This window comes from Cryptotermes secundus, unplaced genomic scaffold, assembly GCF_002891405.2.
Source record: "Cryptotermes secundus unplaced genomic scaffold, Csec_1.0 scaffold180, whole genome shotgun sequence".
In the NCBI taxonomy this organism is placed as follows: domain Eukaryota; kingdom Metazoa; phylum Arthropoda; class Insecta; order Blattodea; family Kalotermitidae; genus Cryptotermes; species Cryptotermes secundus.
In genome coordinates, this window is record NW_019718619.1 from 542,494 (window position 1) to 562,365 (window position 19,872).

At 39.4% G+C, this 19,872-nt stretch overlaps 1 protein-coding gene across 2 annotated transcripts in view; it reads right to left on the minus strand.

Annotated features, from left to right (window-relative positions):
- LOC111861873 (homeotic protein labial-like) overlaps positions 1–19,872 on the minus strand; it is a 95,703-nt gene that overhangs the window by 73,472 nt on the left and 2,359 nt on the right. For both annotated transcript variants that reach the window (XM_023846814.2, XM_033750520.1), the window contains exon 2: positions 10,240–12,921. In XM_023846814.2, coding sequence (XP_023702582.1) covers positions 10,240–11,437 — 1,198 coding nt within the window. In that variant the 5' untranslated portion in view covers positions 11,438–12,921. The remainder of the gene's footprint in view (positions 1–10,239; positions 12,922–19,872) is intronic.

Genomic DNA, 19,872 nt, shown 5'->3' on the forward strand with positions numbered 1-19,872 from the left:
AGAGGTCCCCCCTCCTCTGGCAGTGGTACCTGATACTTCCCCCACCTACCGGAGGAATTGAAAACTACTTGGGCGGGAAACTTGGCCTAATTTTGCTCAGAGGTCTCCTAGAGACATGCTGTTCTTTTACGTGCCGTAAATCTACGACACGGGACCCACGGCTTAAAGTCCCTCCCGGAGGACTTGTTCCCTGAATTTTTCCGCCCTTAAAAATTCCACGACCTCCGCCGGGTTTTTGAACCCGCGTACCTTGAGTCATGAGGTGGGAACGTTACCCCTAGACTACGGAGGCCGCTGGCCGGAGTCTAACTGCCTAAACTATTATATTTTTATTTCTGATAAAATTCCTTACATGTATAACTTTGTATATATTCTTGATTAATCTAGCTTCAAATAGTGGCTAATTGTCAGATAGAGTGTATTAACACCAGGGATCATAAACATTACTGTCACGCGTGTTTGATGTTTTCAGCAAAGACAGTATATGTATTGAATAAATCACGGTTAATGGCCCGGTAAACATGCAAGGAAGTCTAGTGTAGAGTTTAATAGCGGCTGGGTTTTTTTATTGGCACTCTCCCCACCGCTATAAAATTGGCTTACTGGATTGAAAGAGTTGTTCAATCACTCTCTGAATCTTTTCAAAACGAAGTTTGACATATGCATAACCCCAGTACACGCTTCCTTACAACCACACTGTGACACTACAGCATAGGGTTGCTACCAGTTTTATATGACTACATCTGTGGGGTGGAGCAACAATTTATACTAGATTAAATAACTATTATCCATTCATTATACATATTTTATTTCCCACCGGCTCCTTATCTGCCACACACCACCGCTGTCAATATGAAACCTTTCATGTTACAAGTTGGAATCAAGTTCTTTATTTTTATGATCTGTTTCATGAAAGAGAAGTCATATTTATTTATTCATATTTGCGCGTTTACCCTCCAGTAATGGGCCTGTTGTTAACTGTTAACTGTTAAAGCGATTGTCTCAGAGGTGAGTGTGCAGATTGTGATACCGGTTATATATATATATATCACTACCATTCCTATGAAGATAAATCCGCACTGAATTGTCTTAAAACTGTTTTCGTTATGCTCCATGCCATTTTTTTCATTGGCGTTACAGCCCCAATTTGTACTCCTTGGGCGGGGTATCAGCTCATCGCAAGGCCTCTACCTGTACAGAAACACAGAAAAACGCATACACACACACGTACAAACACTAAACATCCATGCCTTGTGTGGGTTTCGAACCCACAAGCTCGGCTTCCGAGCAAGTGAAGACAGTGCATGTCTCAGACCGCTCGGCTACCGTGACCGACTAACCAGGCCAGTACCTAAAGTAAACGTGTCTCGTTGCCATGCTTACTATAAAACGTATGGAATATACATATCAGATATCGTCACGACTCTACGTTTTCCCGGTCCCAGAGCTTTCTCTGGCGGAGGAGGTAATGAGGAAGTAAGTCGGCTTTGACTCGAACCCATACACTTAGCAGCAAAATTGACAGCTTTCCTGAGGTTGTCGTTCGCTTGCGGACTAAAACTACGGAGTTTGTTTGTTTTTTGTTTGTCTCTCTAAAGGGAACATCTTTAATTTTTAGCTTACTTTCCATATTTTGAAGAAAAAATAAATAAATAAAATAGACTTATGCCATCACCGTGGTGTGTATGTATCCCCCCCCCATATTAACTTCTGAATGGCTGAGCCAGTCTTTATTAAACCTGGTCTGTGTATCATAACACTTGAGCCCATCTCAACCGTGTATTTCATAAAACCCCCCCAACGGTCTGTGTGTGTATATGTTTATCCCATTTCATTGTTAGGCAACGACTCGTTAAGGACGTTACTGCAGCAACGAATGTACACGTATCGACAAAATAATTGTTGTAGGTGCCATTTTCTATGTGGTCCGTGTCCTGTAGAAGGAGATTTGTTCTTCCCAGAACTTCGTGTTATTTTTTCTATGACTTGGCCTTTGGGGGGGAACAGGATGGGACAGTCGGACAGCCGGAAAGACAAGCTTTGGCGACTTATGTAGATGTTCTAACTTCGTGACTGCGGGAATCTCGATATTCGGATGTGGCATGCACCTACCGCGATCAAAGTAGAAATCTACGACCCCACGGATGACGGATCTCTGAAAATGCAGCTTATATTAAGGTAATTTGTAATCATATGAGAAGAGTACATGCAAGACGGTTGTGTAGTGCTATGCCTGTGTTCTGATTTCGGCACTATAGCTAGTACTTCGCATGCGAAACGTGTCACAGTAAATTAATACAATGTAAGCTGTATCTGAGCCGGTCACGGTAGCCGAGCGGTCTAAAGCATGCACTGTCTTCGCTTGCTCGGAAGCCGGGATGGTGGGCTCGAATCCCACTCCGGGCATGGATGTTTGTGTGCGTTTTTCTGTGTTTGTGTACAGGCAGAGGCCTTGCAACGAGCTGATCACTCGCCCAAGGAGTCCTACCGCATGTGTAAGATCTAGAGAAACCGAAGTGAACGGAGTTCACGGAGGTAGGTCTAGGCCCACTGGGGCTGTAGTGCCAAAGAAAAAAAAAAATGCTGTATCTGAAACTAACAAGAAAATTTTATCTTGAGATCTACGAGAAATTGGAAATATTAATAAAAAAATCATATTTGTTATAGTCTGTGTAATTCCAGAGAAGTCATTGATACTAATATAACCCAAATGGATGTGGACGAACGAGTATGTTCAGATGTTTGTTATATTTATGGCGACTTAACTCGTTTATGTTCTTAACAATGTTAATGGGTAGGTTTAAATATTATCAGGGATAGAATGAAATGTACAAATATATACTCCGATTCTGGGAAAAAAATATTTTCTGGGGATAGGTTGAAGTCATTCGTGGTATGTCCCTATTTATTTCCAAGTATATCAACCAGTCATCAACATCGGGCTCCATTTATCTGTGGTTTTGACTCTGTATCAATTTTTGTCGAAAACGGCATTTGATTTTATGTTTCCTCAATTTCTAATTCCTCCACACACTGAAAGAATCCGTGACTTCTGCTCAGAGAGGCAACATGTGCTGCAACTGGTGTTCTAATGACAATTTAATAAATTTTAAAGCTAATAAAAATTGAATTTCGTTTTATATTTTTGTTCTATCATATTCGCCTCCGGGTTAACTTCAGAACTTAGCCTAATTATATTTTGTATTTGTGTCAACAATGCCTCAGCTTCTCTAACCACCATCGTTCCATAAGGAATTTGGAAATTATACTGAAAACACGAGTGCACGAATTTTGTTTTTTATATCAAATTGTAGACGAAGCAATTCATTACTATAAAAATACAAAAAAGGTCACTAAATTTATTTATATAAATCAAACAATAAACCTCATTGGCCATTTATCCTGTGTATATTTAAGGAATGACACCGTTGCTAATCCAAATAAACTTAACAAACACAGCCATGCAACTCGCAGCTAGAGAGTTTCGTTCTGTAATGGATCCCACAATTTGCATTGATATATACTCGTACATTTTATGCCCAAGATTCCATCATATTAGTAAAGAAGTTAACAGCATTAACAGACAGGTTAAAACTTACTTAAACGTACATTCTGGGCCTACATACCTAATATATTTGTGTTTCTTTCTCAGCACAATTAAGGTGGTTAATGGTATTACGCGTGCATCGCAGATGGCATCACGTTTATGTTGGTGAGGATTTCAGTTACAGGGCACGCATATGGACAGAGTTTTCTTAAACAGGCTTGTATCTTATGATCGTAATTAAGATGTGAATTCAGGGAAAAGTAGTCTTTTGTATTGTCTTCGTAATACGTTCATATCCTATTGCTTAAAATAAATAAAACAGAAGATAGATAATGTCCAGAAACTCAGTAATTCTAAGAAACATATGCTTCATTTTTTATAAAATTTTATTAAACATTGTTTGCTGCTATAAATACTTACATAGCTCTCTCGAGATGAACACATACATGCATATAAGTGTTCCTACAGTGTCCGATTATAACCAGAATTAGAACACGCTGACAGATATTAATAAAACTGTCAAGTATAAACTCTCACGAAGGTCGCGCCATAGCTCAGGCGGTTAGTCGCTGGTTTCCCACCGCGGCGGCCAGGGTTCGATCCCGGGTCTGGTTAAGTGGGATTTGTGGTGGATAAAGTGGCGCTGGAGCAGTTTCTCTCAGAGTACTTCGGTTTCCCCTGCCAATCTTCATTTCCACCAATTGCTCCACAATCACCCTCACCTACCATCTGGGGCTAGTACAATAGGCCAGAAGTGGCCGCAGTGCAAGGGACTTAGTCCCACCCCACTAGCAATAAAAAAAACTCTCACGAAAAAAGTCAGTCCCATCTTTAAGCGTTATGTGCGGATAGATGGACGGATAGACACTGTGCAACTAACAAGCGCCATTTTGCAACTCTGCATTGAGAACGTACCAAGAAGGGTTTCACTGTATTTCTTTATGTACCATATCGAAAATTGAGTCAAAGAGAAGATATAGATTTCAACGAGACTCGTAGTATATTCTGGAGACCTGCCAATTTGTATACAAAGAGCTGTATGTATATAGCCTATAAGAAAATAATGAAATTCGATACGAACTGGGCCTACTGGGCCTACTGGGCCTACTTCTAGGAGTAACGTAGCAGTTATTTCTAACCGATGAGAACCACAATTGATCCCTCAGACTGACAACGCCAATTTCAATCTTGATTCTTTCCGAGACGAAACATGTAGACGGGGGTTGCAATGTCTGCTATATGCATTGACTCCGTCAATTTGAATACTGTGAACATGGAACCGTCTCCAATGACATGACTGTACTCAGGTTCATGAATTTTGCCTATTTTTATGTTAGTGACGCATCCAAATATAAATGTGGTGATACATAACCTTCGCTTTTCTTGCAGAAGTTTAGCCGATCAATAAAATGTTGAGAAATAATTGATCGCAATTCTAAAATACTAGTATACAATTTATACAGTTGAACATGGATCAAAAATCAGCTTCCTTGTACAAATAATTATAATTATTAACTTTGTTTTACTAATATATCAGTGTAAGATTTTACCAGAAAACCTGCGCTGCAGTTTGTGAGAAGTCCTCTATATAAGAGAGCTTGTAATGTTTAGCGACGGGTTATGGGATAGACAGCCGGGGTTTGGTTCTCGGCAAAGGCAAGAAATTTTTCTGCTCTCCACAACGTCCCGACCGTCTACCCAGCCTCCACTCGAATGGTTACCGGGGTCCCTTTCCCTGGGGTAAAGCGGCCGGGACATGAAGCTGACAATTCACCCCAATGTAGCGTAAAGATTAATAATTGTGGACTTGTACCTCCATTCCTGAATGTATCTTCATGGCATGGTGCTTGATCGATTGAACCTAAGGTAAATTTCACTTTTTTACCTTAGAAAATTATGTACAATAGTTAGCATTATAATTTTAAATGCAGTATAAATCATTTTATTAAGAATAAAATGTGTTGTGATGAATTATCAGTGCATATTTTACTCAAACTGAATCTTGTCCAGTCTATTTTCGGGTTGAAACTTTAATTCTATCCACTTAAAAACTAAGCACAATTTAAGATTTCCACTTCATATTGCAAATGCATATGTCCTATTATACGCTAACGTTTCGGACTATTCACTGTGTGAACTAAATTATATAAACATTCAGTGCGGCGAAATTTGGATTTATATTTCATTTTAAATATCTTCATTACATGCTACTGCCTGCTCTAATATCTTCCTCCTGGAAGTTTTTCTCTCTTTGTAAGTACTGCTTGGTGTAAGGCAAAATAAAATTCGATGCCTGGTCGTAGAATTGATTTAACTTCACACACCGCAGACCCCCCCCCATCATCGCGTGATATGTACATCATGGAATTAGGCCTAGGGCTGTAGCTACGGGCGCACGTATGTTGGGGTATACACGGTTCTGACTGGAGCACCTTCACCACTAGAAGTGGAGCATGTAAGTACAGGAATCCGTTGCTCAAATTGAGACGCGGGCAGCATAGGCAGCATGCACATGCAGTGACACAAATTCCAGCATTCGTCCAAAATTAAAGAAAAAATGTAGAAAGAAGATTAAAATATATATTTAAAGACGATTATGCAACTTTATCTTACACTGAATTCTACATTTCCCTCTCCCGAGATGCATGTAAGGGCGTAGTGCTGTTGGAATATTACAATATGTATGGCAGTCTATAGTTATGATTCGTGTGGACATATGAGAAAATTCGTATTGTTATTTTCAATAGCTTACTACGTCTGTCTAGGTAGCTGTTTGCAGAGGGACATGCGAATGGAGAAATTACATACATAGCGAGACAATCCGTGTTGAAGTGAAGGAGGGTTACATTGGTGAACATAAAATACGCAGAAGGAAGATGATAATTTCGTATAAAATTTATAGCTTGAAAACGTCAGGAGATTCGAAAATTTCAGAGACCTAGGTGTACTCTGGATAGGATTTTGGTGGGAAAGAAAACACTAGGAAGATCTAGAAGTAGGTGGGAAGTTTATATTAATATGAATCTGGGAGAGATAGCATATGGACTGGCTTGATCTAGATCATGATAGGGACCAGTGGATGGCTCTTGTGAGCAGGGAGATGAACCTTCGGATGTCATAAAATATTGGGAAATTCTGCAGTAGCTGCGCAACTGGCGGCTTCTCAAGAAGAGATCAGCTCCATGGAGTTAGTTAATTAGGTGTACTTTGGAGTCTATTATTAAAACAGCTCTTAAAGAAATAATGAAAGAGGATATGAACTGAATTCATCTGAAAGTTATATAATGCGATAACATTGATTCTGAAAGAGACAAAACAGACGCTACTGTGTCAAAGTTTGTTTTTATTAGCAACGCTACAAGTTTAGAACATTTTCGTGGGTCATTTTCATGCGAACAAGTATACTGCTTACAATTCTTCAATGGCTAATAAAAACAAATGTTGACACAGTAGCGTCTGTTTTGTCTCTTTCAGAATTATGCTTTTGTAGGCTGCCTCATTATGCATCTTTCGTACGACACACAACAGAATGCATACCATAAAGGTTGAATTCATCTATCTGAAGACGGAGTCCAGGCGGATCCAGGGAGGTCCAGGGGTGACTGAACCTTTGGGTTCCTTAAGGATGGCAGTTTTCTTGACCAACTGAGCAATTGTCGCTTTTGAAAAAGTGTTCCATTGAACTGGGTTCAGTGCACCAAAATGCACGAAAATGCACCAGCCCAGTTTCTGGTGCTTTGCGTTGAACGTGTTATCCGTCTCAGCCTCTTAGTTTCGAAATAAATGTGACGTATTACAAGTGATATCGAGTAGGAGTTTAGGTTGAACACAAACGGTTTCGCACTGTTGAGATGCTGCTTTCCTATGTAAGTGGTCAGGATGCTTAGCTTATTACCATCTCGTGTGGAGCATTAAGGTAACGAGAAGGGTTCGCCTTAGATGCGTCTGTTGCACGGCAAGAAATATTGAATTTTCTGTGCCTATGTATCACTGTTGATACTTCGTGTGACCAGATTGTCGCCATGGCGAAGGTTTTAACCAGTATCTTTATCAAATAAAAGGTTCGATACTTCAGATATGTCTGATTCTAATTAATTCTTTGAGGAGGTTTTATCTAAGTTAGCCTATTATTATTTTCATCGTTTGTTTTAAAATGGTATATCTTTTTAAATTTCCGAATACTGAAATTTGAACTAATATTACATTTTTGTCCATTGCTGTAGGCTATATTTTACTCTTAAATTGCTGAAAGCTTTCTACCTGTATTGTAACGTGTTTCACAACTCTTGGTCACATTACAGTGATTACTAATTTTGTTACAAACTGTTCTTGAAACCTAGGCTTCTGTAACACCCTGAGGGGCAGACAAACGTTTTATTCATAAATTTATGTGGAATTAACGATAAATTTCGGTCACTGTGAAGTATGCAATAATCTCAGGATACATTCAAATATGAGAGAAAATATCAGAGTAACTCCAATCCAAATTTATTTACATATATTAATACTCTCATTCATTTACGGTGGAAAGTATCTTTTTGCACACAACGCAGCAATAGGGGTATACTATAATAACTTCAGTTTTCGTAATTCTCGGAGAAGGGGGTCCATTATGCCCGCTGGATTTTCAAATTTCCTCTATAAATTACTACCAGGAAAGTCTAGAGGAAACAGAGAGGATTGATAGAGTTTAGTTTGAATCAAGTAAGCTTACTTGCTTATGGCGCTGATCGCAGTTTGTTATATAAGAATATAAACAATTCGAAATTAAAGCGGAAACTGAGAGATCAACTGATGTCGACCTAAGTACAGACTAAACCAAATCTATTAGCATGACACGAAAGAGAATTCTGCAACAAAGCAATTGCCAGTAATATAGGAAAACAAAAAAATGAACTTCTAAGATTAAAAAAATTTGTTTCTGTCTCTAAGAACCACATCATGAATATACGTCTATATGGAACAGTCGAGATACAGTTTCGCGTGTTATAACAGTTGCAATAACTGGAGATGCATGTTCAGCCTCATGCCTACCCGCGGCCTTTTTGTACCCATTAGATAAGTGGCTGGGTGTACCCAGAGGCCGTATGAACCTCATGGTGAAGAAAATAAATTTTCTGTCCCTGCTAGAATCGAATCACGGTCGTTCAGTCCGTAGCCAGTGACTACTGATCGGGTTATTCCAGAGAAGAATATATTGAGAGAAATACTTCGGCCACTTTATTACTTTCCATTTTAAGAAAAATGTTCCCTTACTTTGACAGAAGAATAACCAATAAATTACTAATTATTAGGGCGTAAGCAGCATAAATGAGTGGGTAACGGAGGGCAAAAAGGGCAAACTTCCTAATTTAGGTGAGCGCTTTTAAGACAGTGAAATTAAGTTATTATTTTATTGTGGGAGTGCAAGTATGATGCAGAGCTATGAAATTCCTTTGCAATGTCGTCGTTTGGAAGAACAAGGAGACTGAAATGGATGCTAGGGATAGAGGTTGTGAGGATGGTTGGAACTGGTTCGGGACCATAGCCAAAACCGGATTTAGGTATTAAAGTTGCTAAGCACTTGGATTATAAGTTAGACGTGCTGTCACAGAGTGTGTTAACTATATCTCGGGAGTTACGTCGTATTAAGTATTTTCTATGGGTCTAAAGTGAATATTTAAGAGCCTCTACAAAATTTGCAGCCAGCTTTAGAAGACAACGAATCTTTCCTAGGTACTCTAACTAACCCATGAAAATATCACGGTTGATGTTCCCAAAATAATTTGGAACTCTACTTAGTAATTATGTATGTTTTTGCGCGCGTGTGTGTGTGTGTGCCTGTGAATTCTGGTTGAGGCGTCATTGTATCTTAGCAAAGGAACTTCAAATGATGATACTTCATAAAAACATCTAAGAGTTATGCGCGAGAAACAAATGCATTGCAAAACTTACTGTGCGTGGTGGGCATAAGATTATGAAAAAGTAACATTGATTCGAATATCAAGTGTCACCATTCTCTTTATGCCCTGATATATTCGCTTTCTGAACATTTAGAACAGAATTCCAATTAAGAGTACCAATGCAAGTTAACGGTTAAAGATAACCGGAATTGATGTCTATAATCCCAATACTGTGGAACTACAAAATGCACCACACACGCCAATGTTGAGTGTATTACACTTTTTATATGTGTATTTATTTTTATTATGTCCTCACTCACGATCTGTACTACAAAATGACGGTGTGTTCTTGTTCCGAAGCCGAGTCCCCCTGAAAGTAAAGTAGGCCAATTGATCGCAAGTTCAGATTCCCCGCATTCTTCCCGTTACGTGTCTCTTAAAATAATAGTTCTATGAGCAATGAAATCTGGACATAATAAGTACTTCCACAATAATTTGGAATGATTATATGTGCGCAAATTATTGAAAGATTAACGAGACTTTGCAAGAGAAAACCAACATGCATGTGGAATTCGGCTTTTAACCACATTCTTCCTAATCGAGTAGGACTCATAAGAAGTTCCAGCCACTTCACTCATTTTCATCAGTAAGCAAGAAACAATTCTACGTCACTGAAGCATACGACAGATGTACCTTTAATAGGTAAATACGGGCGGTAGTTTTATTTTCATTCAAGATTGTGAATAGGTCCAGATTGCGACTTAACAAACAACTGGAGTAACTACAACCGCTTCCAAAATAAGCACCTACCTGCAGGTTTCGGGACGTTTCTCTTGACCTGCATCCACTTGTATGTGGGCACCGCCGTTGTTGTCTGCTGTTGCTGCTGCTGTTGCGCCAGGTGGTGGTGATGGTGATGATGGTGATGTCCGGGAGTCTGGTGATGCATGTGATGATGATGCAATGAATGATGATGGAAATTCCCTGCACTCCCAGGTGTTGCCATCATCACAGTACCGTTCCCCGCACCAACTGCCGTGCTTGCAGAATGCATTTGGTGTTGATGCATCTCTGATAGCAACTGATGACAAGGTTCCTCCTTGTAATGGCGATGATGAATTGCATGATACTCTGCAGATATTGGAGGTGGACTCTGATGGTGCTGACTCAGAACTGGAGAGTACTGAGCAGCTTCTGGTGTGCCTGGAGATGTAGCAGAGTGATGCATATAATGACTTCCACTGACATTATACCCCTCCTGTTGGTGCTGTTGGTGATGACTGACGTGGTGTGATAGCATTTCTTCGTGCTGATGACTCTCTTGATGAACCATTTCTTCGTGATGGTGATGATTTTTGTTGACGTAGTTGATGGTTGTTGAAGGATAGAGAACTGGATGGTGATCCGTGGAGAGAGATGGTGTCATTGTGTTGTGGTGATGTGGATGGTGATAATTTGCTTGGGTATTTGATGCCCCATAGTCCAGATTCGTATAACTAAGTCCATTGTCAGAAGTGATTATCACATTGGCGTCTTGCTGCTGTGGTGGCCCCTGTGACGTGTCCTGTGCGTGCTGCTGATGCTGATGCAACGAACCAGAATTGGTATTGTAATAAGACGTAGGTGTCGGACCGATGTTTTCATTTGTTTGCGTTGCTGTTGGGGGAGGTGAACTTTGTTCATTGTTGCAGGCTTCGTTGCTGTGCAGACCCTGGTTATTTGCGTTAGGTGATGGGTCGTAAGTGTCGACCGATACCTGGGTGGTGTAGTAAGACGCTGGGTGGTGGTGGAAGTGATGCTCTGGAGGTGTAGTGGCTGTCGCTGAAGAATAGGATGGAGCAATCTCAGAGGAAGAGCTGTAATGATGAATAACTGAAGTTCCGTGATGATGCAGGTGGTGATTGTTGTGGTGATTATGGTGATTATTGTTGGACCCAACTTGGTGGTAGCTACTGAAGGTGTCAGTTGTGTTACACATTCCGTACATACCAATGTTCATCATCATCATTTTTGCGATAAAATAATTAAATCAGTTTATTCGTGCGCAGAAATATACTGTACGCCGGACTTATTATATTGGATATTAAATTCCGCATTCTGTTCGTTGAGTTAAATTGCAAACCCCGATAACAGCCGTGTGCTAGTTCCTGTAGGTTTCGCGTATTAAAAATGTGCTGAATTTTGGAAATGTTTTTATTATTATTTGCAGAGGGCTTTCACTTCATTATTCTACAATTCATCGCAACATTTATCACATAATACTGTTGTTGCTGTGTTTGCTCCACCTGAAACAGTTTGCCTGTATTAAAGGAAATGTCTCTTAATTTGTGGTATGGCCTTTGGTGACGTTGTTTGATAAATATTTGCTGTGCTACAATGAAGCGCATATACTGTTGATTATGAATAATTCATTCCCACGCTTTGCGTTGTATTCGAAGTCCCATTGCATGCTAACACTTGTCTGTCTCTTAGCACGCGCCGTTGGCTTAATTAAAAGAATCAATATTTGTTTTGAATGCTCGGCCTCGTGTGTGTGGATGTGTAAGGGGCCTAGTAGTTCCAGTTATCGTGACCATTAACAATTCTTTGAGAAACAGGACTACGTTTTATATGGATGTTGCAAGAAAATAATTCATTCATTGCTTCTGTTATTAGTATAAATGTTCCTTCCATGCTTATTTTTCTAAATATATTTTAGTTGTCCGCACTTATTAACAATGCACACAAAACGGTAACCCAAGTCTTGGTGAAGCTAATGCTTTACGGAAATATTAGCGTCTGTCTTCTAACAATGCAGTTTCTTTCATGCTTTTGCAACTGTAAATGCTTAACCTTGAATGTAGCCTATTAATGCGGTGTCTTACTTTGCAGTCACTGCACTATAAGTGCCTATGAAATTGTCAAGAGAGTTCACTTCAGTGCTGTGCATGCACACTCAAAATCACATAGTCCATACCGATTATTTCAAAGTAATCACTTACGTCACTTTACAATGATATTGCAGTCCAGAGCGCCGTAGTAACATCACGCAGCGGGCAGCTGTTTTCTCTGTCTGACTGGTCGGGCTGTGTTACACCATTGACAGCAAGTTCTAGTACGTGTGAGAGAGAAAAGAACGATCCTGTGATTGTGATACAGCAAGGGGAACTATCTCTCTCTCTCTCTCCGTCACGTGATATAATGGTGGGTGGATCCCTGTAGCCAATCGGAAACCTCGTCTTACACTATGAGATGTCCAGTGTCCACATGATGGATTGGTTGCTTTTTACTTATTTTCATTTCTTTCTTTTTTTATCTTTTCAATCCTCTTTTGGAAAAAGTTGAGTACACAACAGAAAAGGCTTTCTTCTTTATTCGCGAAAGGCATGTGCCACCTGATAGCACGTAGGCCACTCCTTCTTGTTCCCCTCGCTCCTTGGCTGTATCCTCACATTATAAGTTGAAACTGGAATCTTGTGTGGATTCTTCAAAATTTTGAGTCAACAAAATAACCTGAAAATACACGAAACAACAGTATTTAATAATTCGATTCATTATTATAGCCACAGAGGAAATTGTTAATCTACCAAGTGTGTCTTCACATGACTGCGATGAATGTTAGAGTTGCCCCTTTTGCCTAAAATTGCTAATCCATCTCGTGTATATAAGAGTACATTTACGGCAAGAGTTTTTTTTTGTAAAGATTTCTACCCTCAATGTACATGTAATATGATTTGAGGTAGACCTGTGGTTAGCGACTACATCACAGATTTTTCTGTAATGACAGTTATTATCAAAAGTAGGGGTTTAAAATTTAGGAGAATAAAGAGTCACTCATCTGATCTGAATATTTTTATGAAATATGTGCTATGTAACACTGGCAACTCACCATTTACAACAGTGGTTCTCAAAGTGGGCTCTACCGCCCCGTGGGGGGTCGGTGGGATTATCTACTGGAACGCTAAGAGACAAGGGGGCGTCAGAAGCCCCTGGAGGTGGGCCACCTCCTAGCGCATTGTTCTCGTATTTATGATTGAAGTGATTTAGACCAGACGCTGGGAAACTGGCATCACTTCATCAAGCCCATCCATCGCATTAAGAATTTACTAAGAATGAAGTAGTTCCCAAATGTGGCACCTTATATTATTGTTATTATCTTCCTTAGCGGGTTATGCGAACCTCTGTTTTGAAGAATGATTTTTATAGGCTAAGGCGGGGGTACTGGGGATGCTTTTTTTTTTAATCGAGGGGGCGGTGGCCCGAAAAAATTTGAGAACCACTGATTTAGAACTATTGAAGTGACCTTTTGTTTTTAACTGTACTGAAATCCCTCTTTGCTCTCTCTGATATATAAGTCGAGTAGAATTTCTGCAGAAGATTTCGGCTCAAATTGTCTTCATGTAAGACAAGTTTATATCCCGTAATCTGGCCATGACGTCACAGCGCTTCCGCCTGTTGAGCTTCTAGGAGAACATTTCCTTCGTACCTTCATCTGGCCCATTTTCTTTTCTCCCCATTAGCCCTTTCGTAATTTTATGTCCTCCTCGAGTTTCTTCCGTATTCCTTCAACTTCTTATTTGTCTATTCCATCGTCGTTCCCTCCCCTTCATTCTATCCTTCCTGCCGCCCTCTTCATTACGTTAAAACGGTTTAGGTAAATGTGGCTCAAAGGCTTTCTGTAGGATAAGTATAGAAGATGTGGAAGTATGTAGAAGTGCTATCGAACGATACAATAGTATCGAGAACATTAGATTATTAACTACAATCGTCAGACACTTAGAGTAACTACTTTCTTCGTGTCCCCCAATTTTAAGAACAACGTTTTCCCCAAGCAAGGAAACGTACATCGACTGGCTTCCATGTCTGATTATTCTTTATTCATTTCCTGCTCTTTAAAAATTGCTATAAAGTAGCTACTTATATTAATTTAGTACGAATAAAAAAATATTAGTAGCATATTGCAAATTAGGTTAGCAAAAACGATCGGACACCTAAACTTTTGGTCTGTTCTCTTTCTTTAATGAAAAAGAAAAGTGAACTTTCGAGATCACCTCGCTGTCTGTGTATGCGCATGCGTGTCTCCCAGTTCAGATTTGAAGACGTTGACCGAATTTCACGAAACGCAGTATGAGCGAAATGTCATTAGGGAGTATCCCTATTTCACATATTTTAAATTCCTGCCATCTATAATTACAACATGGCGGATCCACGAGCTTGTGAGGTGGAATTTACATCACTCTCACTTAATAAGGGGGCCAGGAATTATGACTGGTAATATAACGTGACTGACTAATGAACTATTTTCGCTAGGCATGTGAAGCTGTATAGGAAGACTGAACTTAAGCATACATATTCTGTTTGAAGTATTGTTTTCAAGTAATAATTATAAACATGGCGTCCATGCGGAACTTTGAGCTTATACATGATAAAAATGCTCTTCTAAAAATACAACATTGGCAATAATAATAATAAATATTTACAGTTGCAAGAAATACTAAGTCACCACCTGGTAGGATGGCATAGCGGTAACTCTTTTGACATGCGTTCGGGAGGTTCTAGATTCGAATCTTGGTTGAGATACAGCCTGTTCTGGCTGAAGATTTTCCTGTTTTCCTCAGACCCTCCAGGCCAGTTCCGGACAGCACTTCAATTGGGCTACGATCACATACTTCCAAATCATTTAAATATATATATACCATTTGACGCTATATTAAGCCTATGTCTTGATGATCTTAGTGTCGCAAAGTATCCCATAAACTTTCTGAACATCTGCGGACGAGGTCGGGGACGAAATCGAATTTTACTGTTGGGGTGCAAATCTAAACTATCCTTCTAACAGGCCGTGAGGACCCATAAGGTTGTGAGACTTCGAGGATCCCACATTTTCTCTAGTCAACTGGCTCACAGATGGCGGTAAGGTTGTCAGCCATATGCTCCGGCCGCCCTTTACTCCCAGGAATATTCCTCGTACTTATTTCTGTTGGAGACTGGGTCACTATATACAATCCAGTCTATTTTGCTAGCGGGAAAGTTTGTTGGCCAAGAAGTGAGTTCGGTCGAGTAAATTACTGCTGGTTTCGCCAGCACAGCCATTCTTGGTGCCGAGTTCCACGGGAATCATGGGTATAATTTACTGCAGTAGGAATTTAAGCTTTATGAGTTCTAGCCGAACCCTTCATATTTTAAATTCCTTATGAAGAACGAAACCACGACGAAGGATCATAGCAACGAAGGACATAAAAGAACAGACGAGTATGAGGGACAGGAATGTGGAAGTCACTGCCATATGATTCCTCTTATTCTGAAAGTTATGGTGATTATGGTGACGACAACAGCCCATGTTGCTGTTACTGACCATTATGATGTCGATGTTCATCATGATGATTGACGTAGTTAGAAATTACTCTGAATAGTATCCTAAGTTTAGTTCGACATTCGTAAAATTTAAGAATATATTTATTGAAAATAGTAAGCCATAATTGGTCTTTATAATTTTTGCATTGCAACACTTAACATCTTCTTTATCAGGGCATATTTTCATACTAAGATAAATTAAATTAAAATGCACTCAGATCTTATGAAGGACAATTATGCTAATAAGATAATAAGCATTATGCAGATCAATGAAATCCAGTGCGCGTACATGCAAGGGAACCGAAGCATAAATTTAACAATCTCAAATGTCGGTCCTCACAAAATTCTCCTAAGTTTTCTAAATTCAGCAGGGAATGTCCGAACGAACTGGAGACGACAACAGCAGTGCAATACAGTACACAAGTACAGAACGTATAGGCCTATCGTATTAATGGAAGAGCTGAGAATATTCTTTACACATTCAACTTTAATGTAGCCGCTTGCCCATTTAAAAGGCCTCTTATATTTTACGGAAGTTTTTACGTTATCTTTAAAAAAAAATGGAATGGCTCTCAAATGTGATTTTGACACAATCGTGCCGTCCAACAAAGGGAGAAAGGCATAAAAGAAAGCACATGTTTTTATTGTAGTAGTAAAGAAAGGGGAAACTTCATGCGTGTTCAGAATCTGCGTGATACATGAAGCAATCATTACTATGGTCTTTGAGCTGACCTTATTCCTTGGGGTATTTATTTTCCTGTGAAGTTGGTATTTCAGGTGAAGTTCTGAAATAAAACTGATATAGAAAGCTACACATACACAACCCAGTTGGAACGTAAAGTGGTTAAAATTTACAGACATCATGTTATGTTTCCTTATTATTTTTTTAACTCTATTATTTCTTGTGACTTATATTTTAAATTAGAAGCGCTGCGGTATTGACTTTTGAGACCGACTTGAACCCAACCAGATTGACACGAAATACTTACCTAAGTTTCTCAGCTCCCCTGTTACTAAGATGAGCCTACTTTCGTTAAAATAACAAATACAGATTTATGTATGTAATTTTTCTGAAAAGTCAGAATAGCTCAGTCGGTGTCGCTGTGGGCTGGACGACCTAGGTTCGTTTTCCTGCAAGAGCAAGATTTTTATCTTCTCCATAATGTTCACACCGGCTCTGGGGCCCACTAATTCTCCTATCCAAATGGTACCGCGGGCTGTTTTTCTGGGGGTAAAGCGGCAGTGGCCTGAAGCTTACGACTCATGTCCATCTAATGTCGAGGTCAAGAATGGTGGAGCTATACCTCTACTCCCTCTTATGTCTTCATGACATAGTGCTTAACTACTTAAGCATAGGCACACGTTTGACTTTTACCTATATATTTTTTCTGAGCTTTCAACAAAAGATGTACATATACAATAACGTAATAACTTACAGTAGATCAATTAATACCTATGTGCACTGCATAATTATGAAGATTAACCTGCGTAATTCGTATTCATTATTACATGTTTCGACTCTTCCTAACATTGGTCATGACCGCGTTTTCTTTTTCATCCTTTTAAAATTTGCTGCACATACGAGTAGGCTAATAGTCAACTCGACATATTCATTCCAAATAAAGTTAATACAACGTCACTAAATATGTTAACTGACCCCACGGAACAGACATCCTTCTTAAGGATGATAGTCATTTAAATGGACAATAATTTCGCTGATTTTATGGAACCAGGAGATTTATTGCTCTATTACAAAAAGTCTAACTTGAGCAAGTTAAATTCAGTTCAAACCCCCATATATATATATATATATATTCCATTTAACTGTAGTAGATCATCAGCGCCTAAGTCTCTGAACTGGGTTCTTAACCTCAGGCTTCCAAATTAAATTTCAGCTTGCATTTTTCATTTCTACATATAGTATATTGTGGCTTATAGCCCCGTTTACAGGAAAAGACCTCGAAACAAACAACGAGAGAAGAGCCGTTGCTATGCAACTGGTTGCTGCTCAGCTGCAACAGTTGGACTACAACATTGGAAACCGAAGTGTTTTCTATATGGTCTATGCCGAGAAGTTATCTTGAAGACAACTGGGGTGACCAAGTTAGTTTTCAGCTGGCAGAGAATGCTTTGAAAGTCGGCCTGTGAAGAGAAGACCAGGAGACTGGTATGAAATAGCCGGTAGCCTGGGAGTTAGTTGTCAGTTGAGTGTTGAGTTCTGCACCGAAGGCTGTGAAAATAGAACCCTGGTGCCGGAAGCTGAAGAATTTTCACTCTTAGAAGCCGTTACTAGGGAACGGCTGTTTGATATATTGCAGACTGGAGAATATTTAGCGTGTAGTGATTTGAAAAGTGTGCAGATCACCGATAGCGCTGTAAATACTTGTAGTTCTGAGTGATGTGTATAAGTGGTCAATAAATCCATTCAACAAGCCACACCCCGTTTACAGTCACCCCTAAATAGTGACAATATTAATTTACCATCTATTTCATCTTCCATAATTTGATCAATAATAAAATTTAACAAAGGACACAAATGCTGAAGTTCCTCATTATTCAATTTTCTCTACTCTCCTGTGGCTTTCTCTGTCAGAGATCCAAATATTTCTGCCAGAGCCATATTCTCGCACACCTTCAACGCTTTTTCTTCTTGAACGACGTTGTCAGTATCGGGATTGTAGTGAGTCGATGATACAATCATTAATGAAAGTGGAGCAGTTGATGGAATGAGAATTAGCAGGGAAAACCGAAGCACTCGGGGAATAGCTGCTACATTATCACTTTACACCACAGATGTTGCATAACCTCAGCTGGGATCGAACCCGGACCGCCGTGGTGGGAACCCTGCAACTAACCGCCAGAACTATGGCACGGCCGCACCAATCATTGCTCCTCCCTTAGGATAAGAGACGAAGTTTCACAGTAGTATTTAAGAACCGTCAGACACGCGCTAAATAACCTACCATTAGAATATACTGCTTTTGAGTATTACTTATGAACCCACGCGGAATTACGTAATGTTTTTGACGGCCACTCCGAACAGCGGTCATCATAGGCTGTCGGTGTAAGAGTTGCATAGGCGCACAACACGTCGGTAGGAATCTAATGTCATTCATGTCTATCCACATTAACAGACATTTTGCTGTAGAATATTTCTTTAATATAGAAGAAAAGGTTTAGCGGGTTATAAGTACCGTTCTCACTAACTCTTCTATGATTTCATGCAGTGAATTCATACTTACTCTTCATGACTGAAATTGTTATAAATCTAGCTCATTTTTTCACACATGTAAGTATATAAACATCGCCTCTACTTGGATGTCTGGTGCAAGATTAACTCACCCTTAACTAATGGGTTCATTTTTATATTAGGATGGTTGGATAAGGTGATGATGGTTTTTATTCATTTTTAAATATGATACTACGAAATGCGATGTCACATTAAAATATGAATTAAAATTAGCAAATTCATCTTACCCAGATATTTTGAAAATAAATGTCCATTAGAGTCTTAAATAAGTCATACGGCTGCTGATATCTTCATAGAGACTAATGGATATGACCGCAATTCACTGAACAATGAACAAAATAAAGATCTTTCGTCACTTTTCCAGAGAGCCATAATTAGTACTTTGATTAACTAAAATCCAATCATATCTATCGGGCATCACCTTACAGTAGCGTTATTTACTTTGTAATATAAATCTAATTACGACATTCAGTAAAAATTATGCAAGAAATTATGTAATGCCCTTTAAATATGGCGTAGGCTACGTAACGTACTTGAATATTAGTGTGCGAGTCATGCCCCCGCGTGACGTGGTACTTGACTTCATAACGTGTGGACTATTAGGTTACACTGCTGCATAATTTTTATGCTATGTAAATGTTTCGAATTCCGGTCCTGAGAAATAAATATTTTCAAAGAGAAGACAATAAAGTTTAGTGTCCAAAAGAAAGAGAGGGAGAGAAAGTCTTGAACGTCAGCCAAACAGAAATTTTCCGTAGTTCTTATGTTGTCGTCTTTATTATCATCATCATCATTATCATCATCAACATCATCATCAACATCACCACCGCCTTCACCGTTCCTATTTTCTCACTCACTCA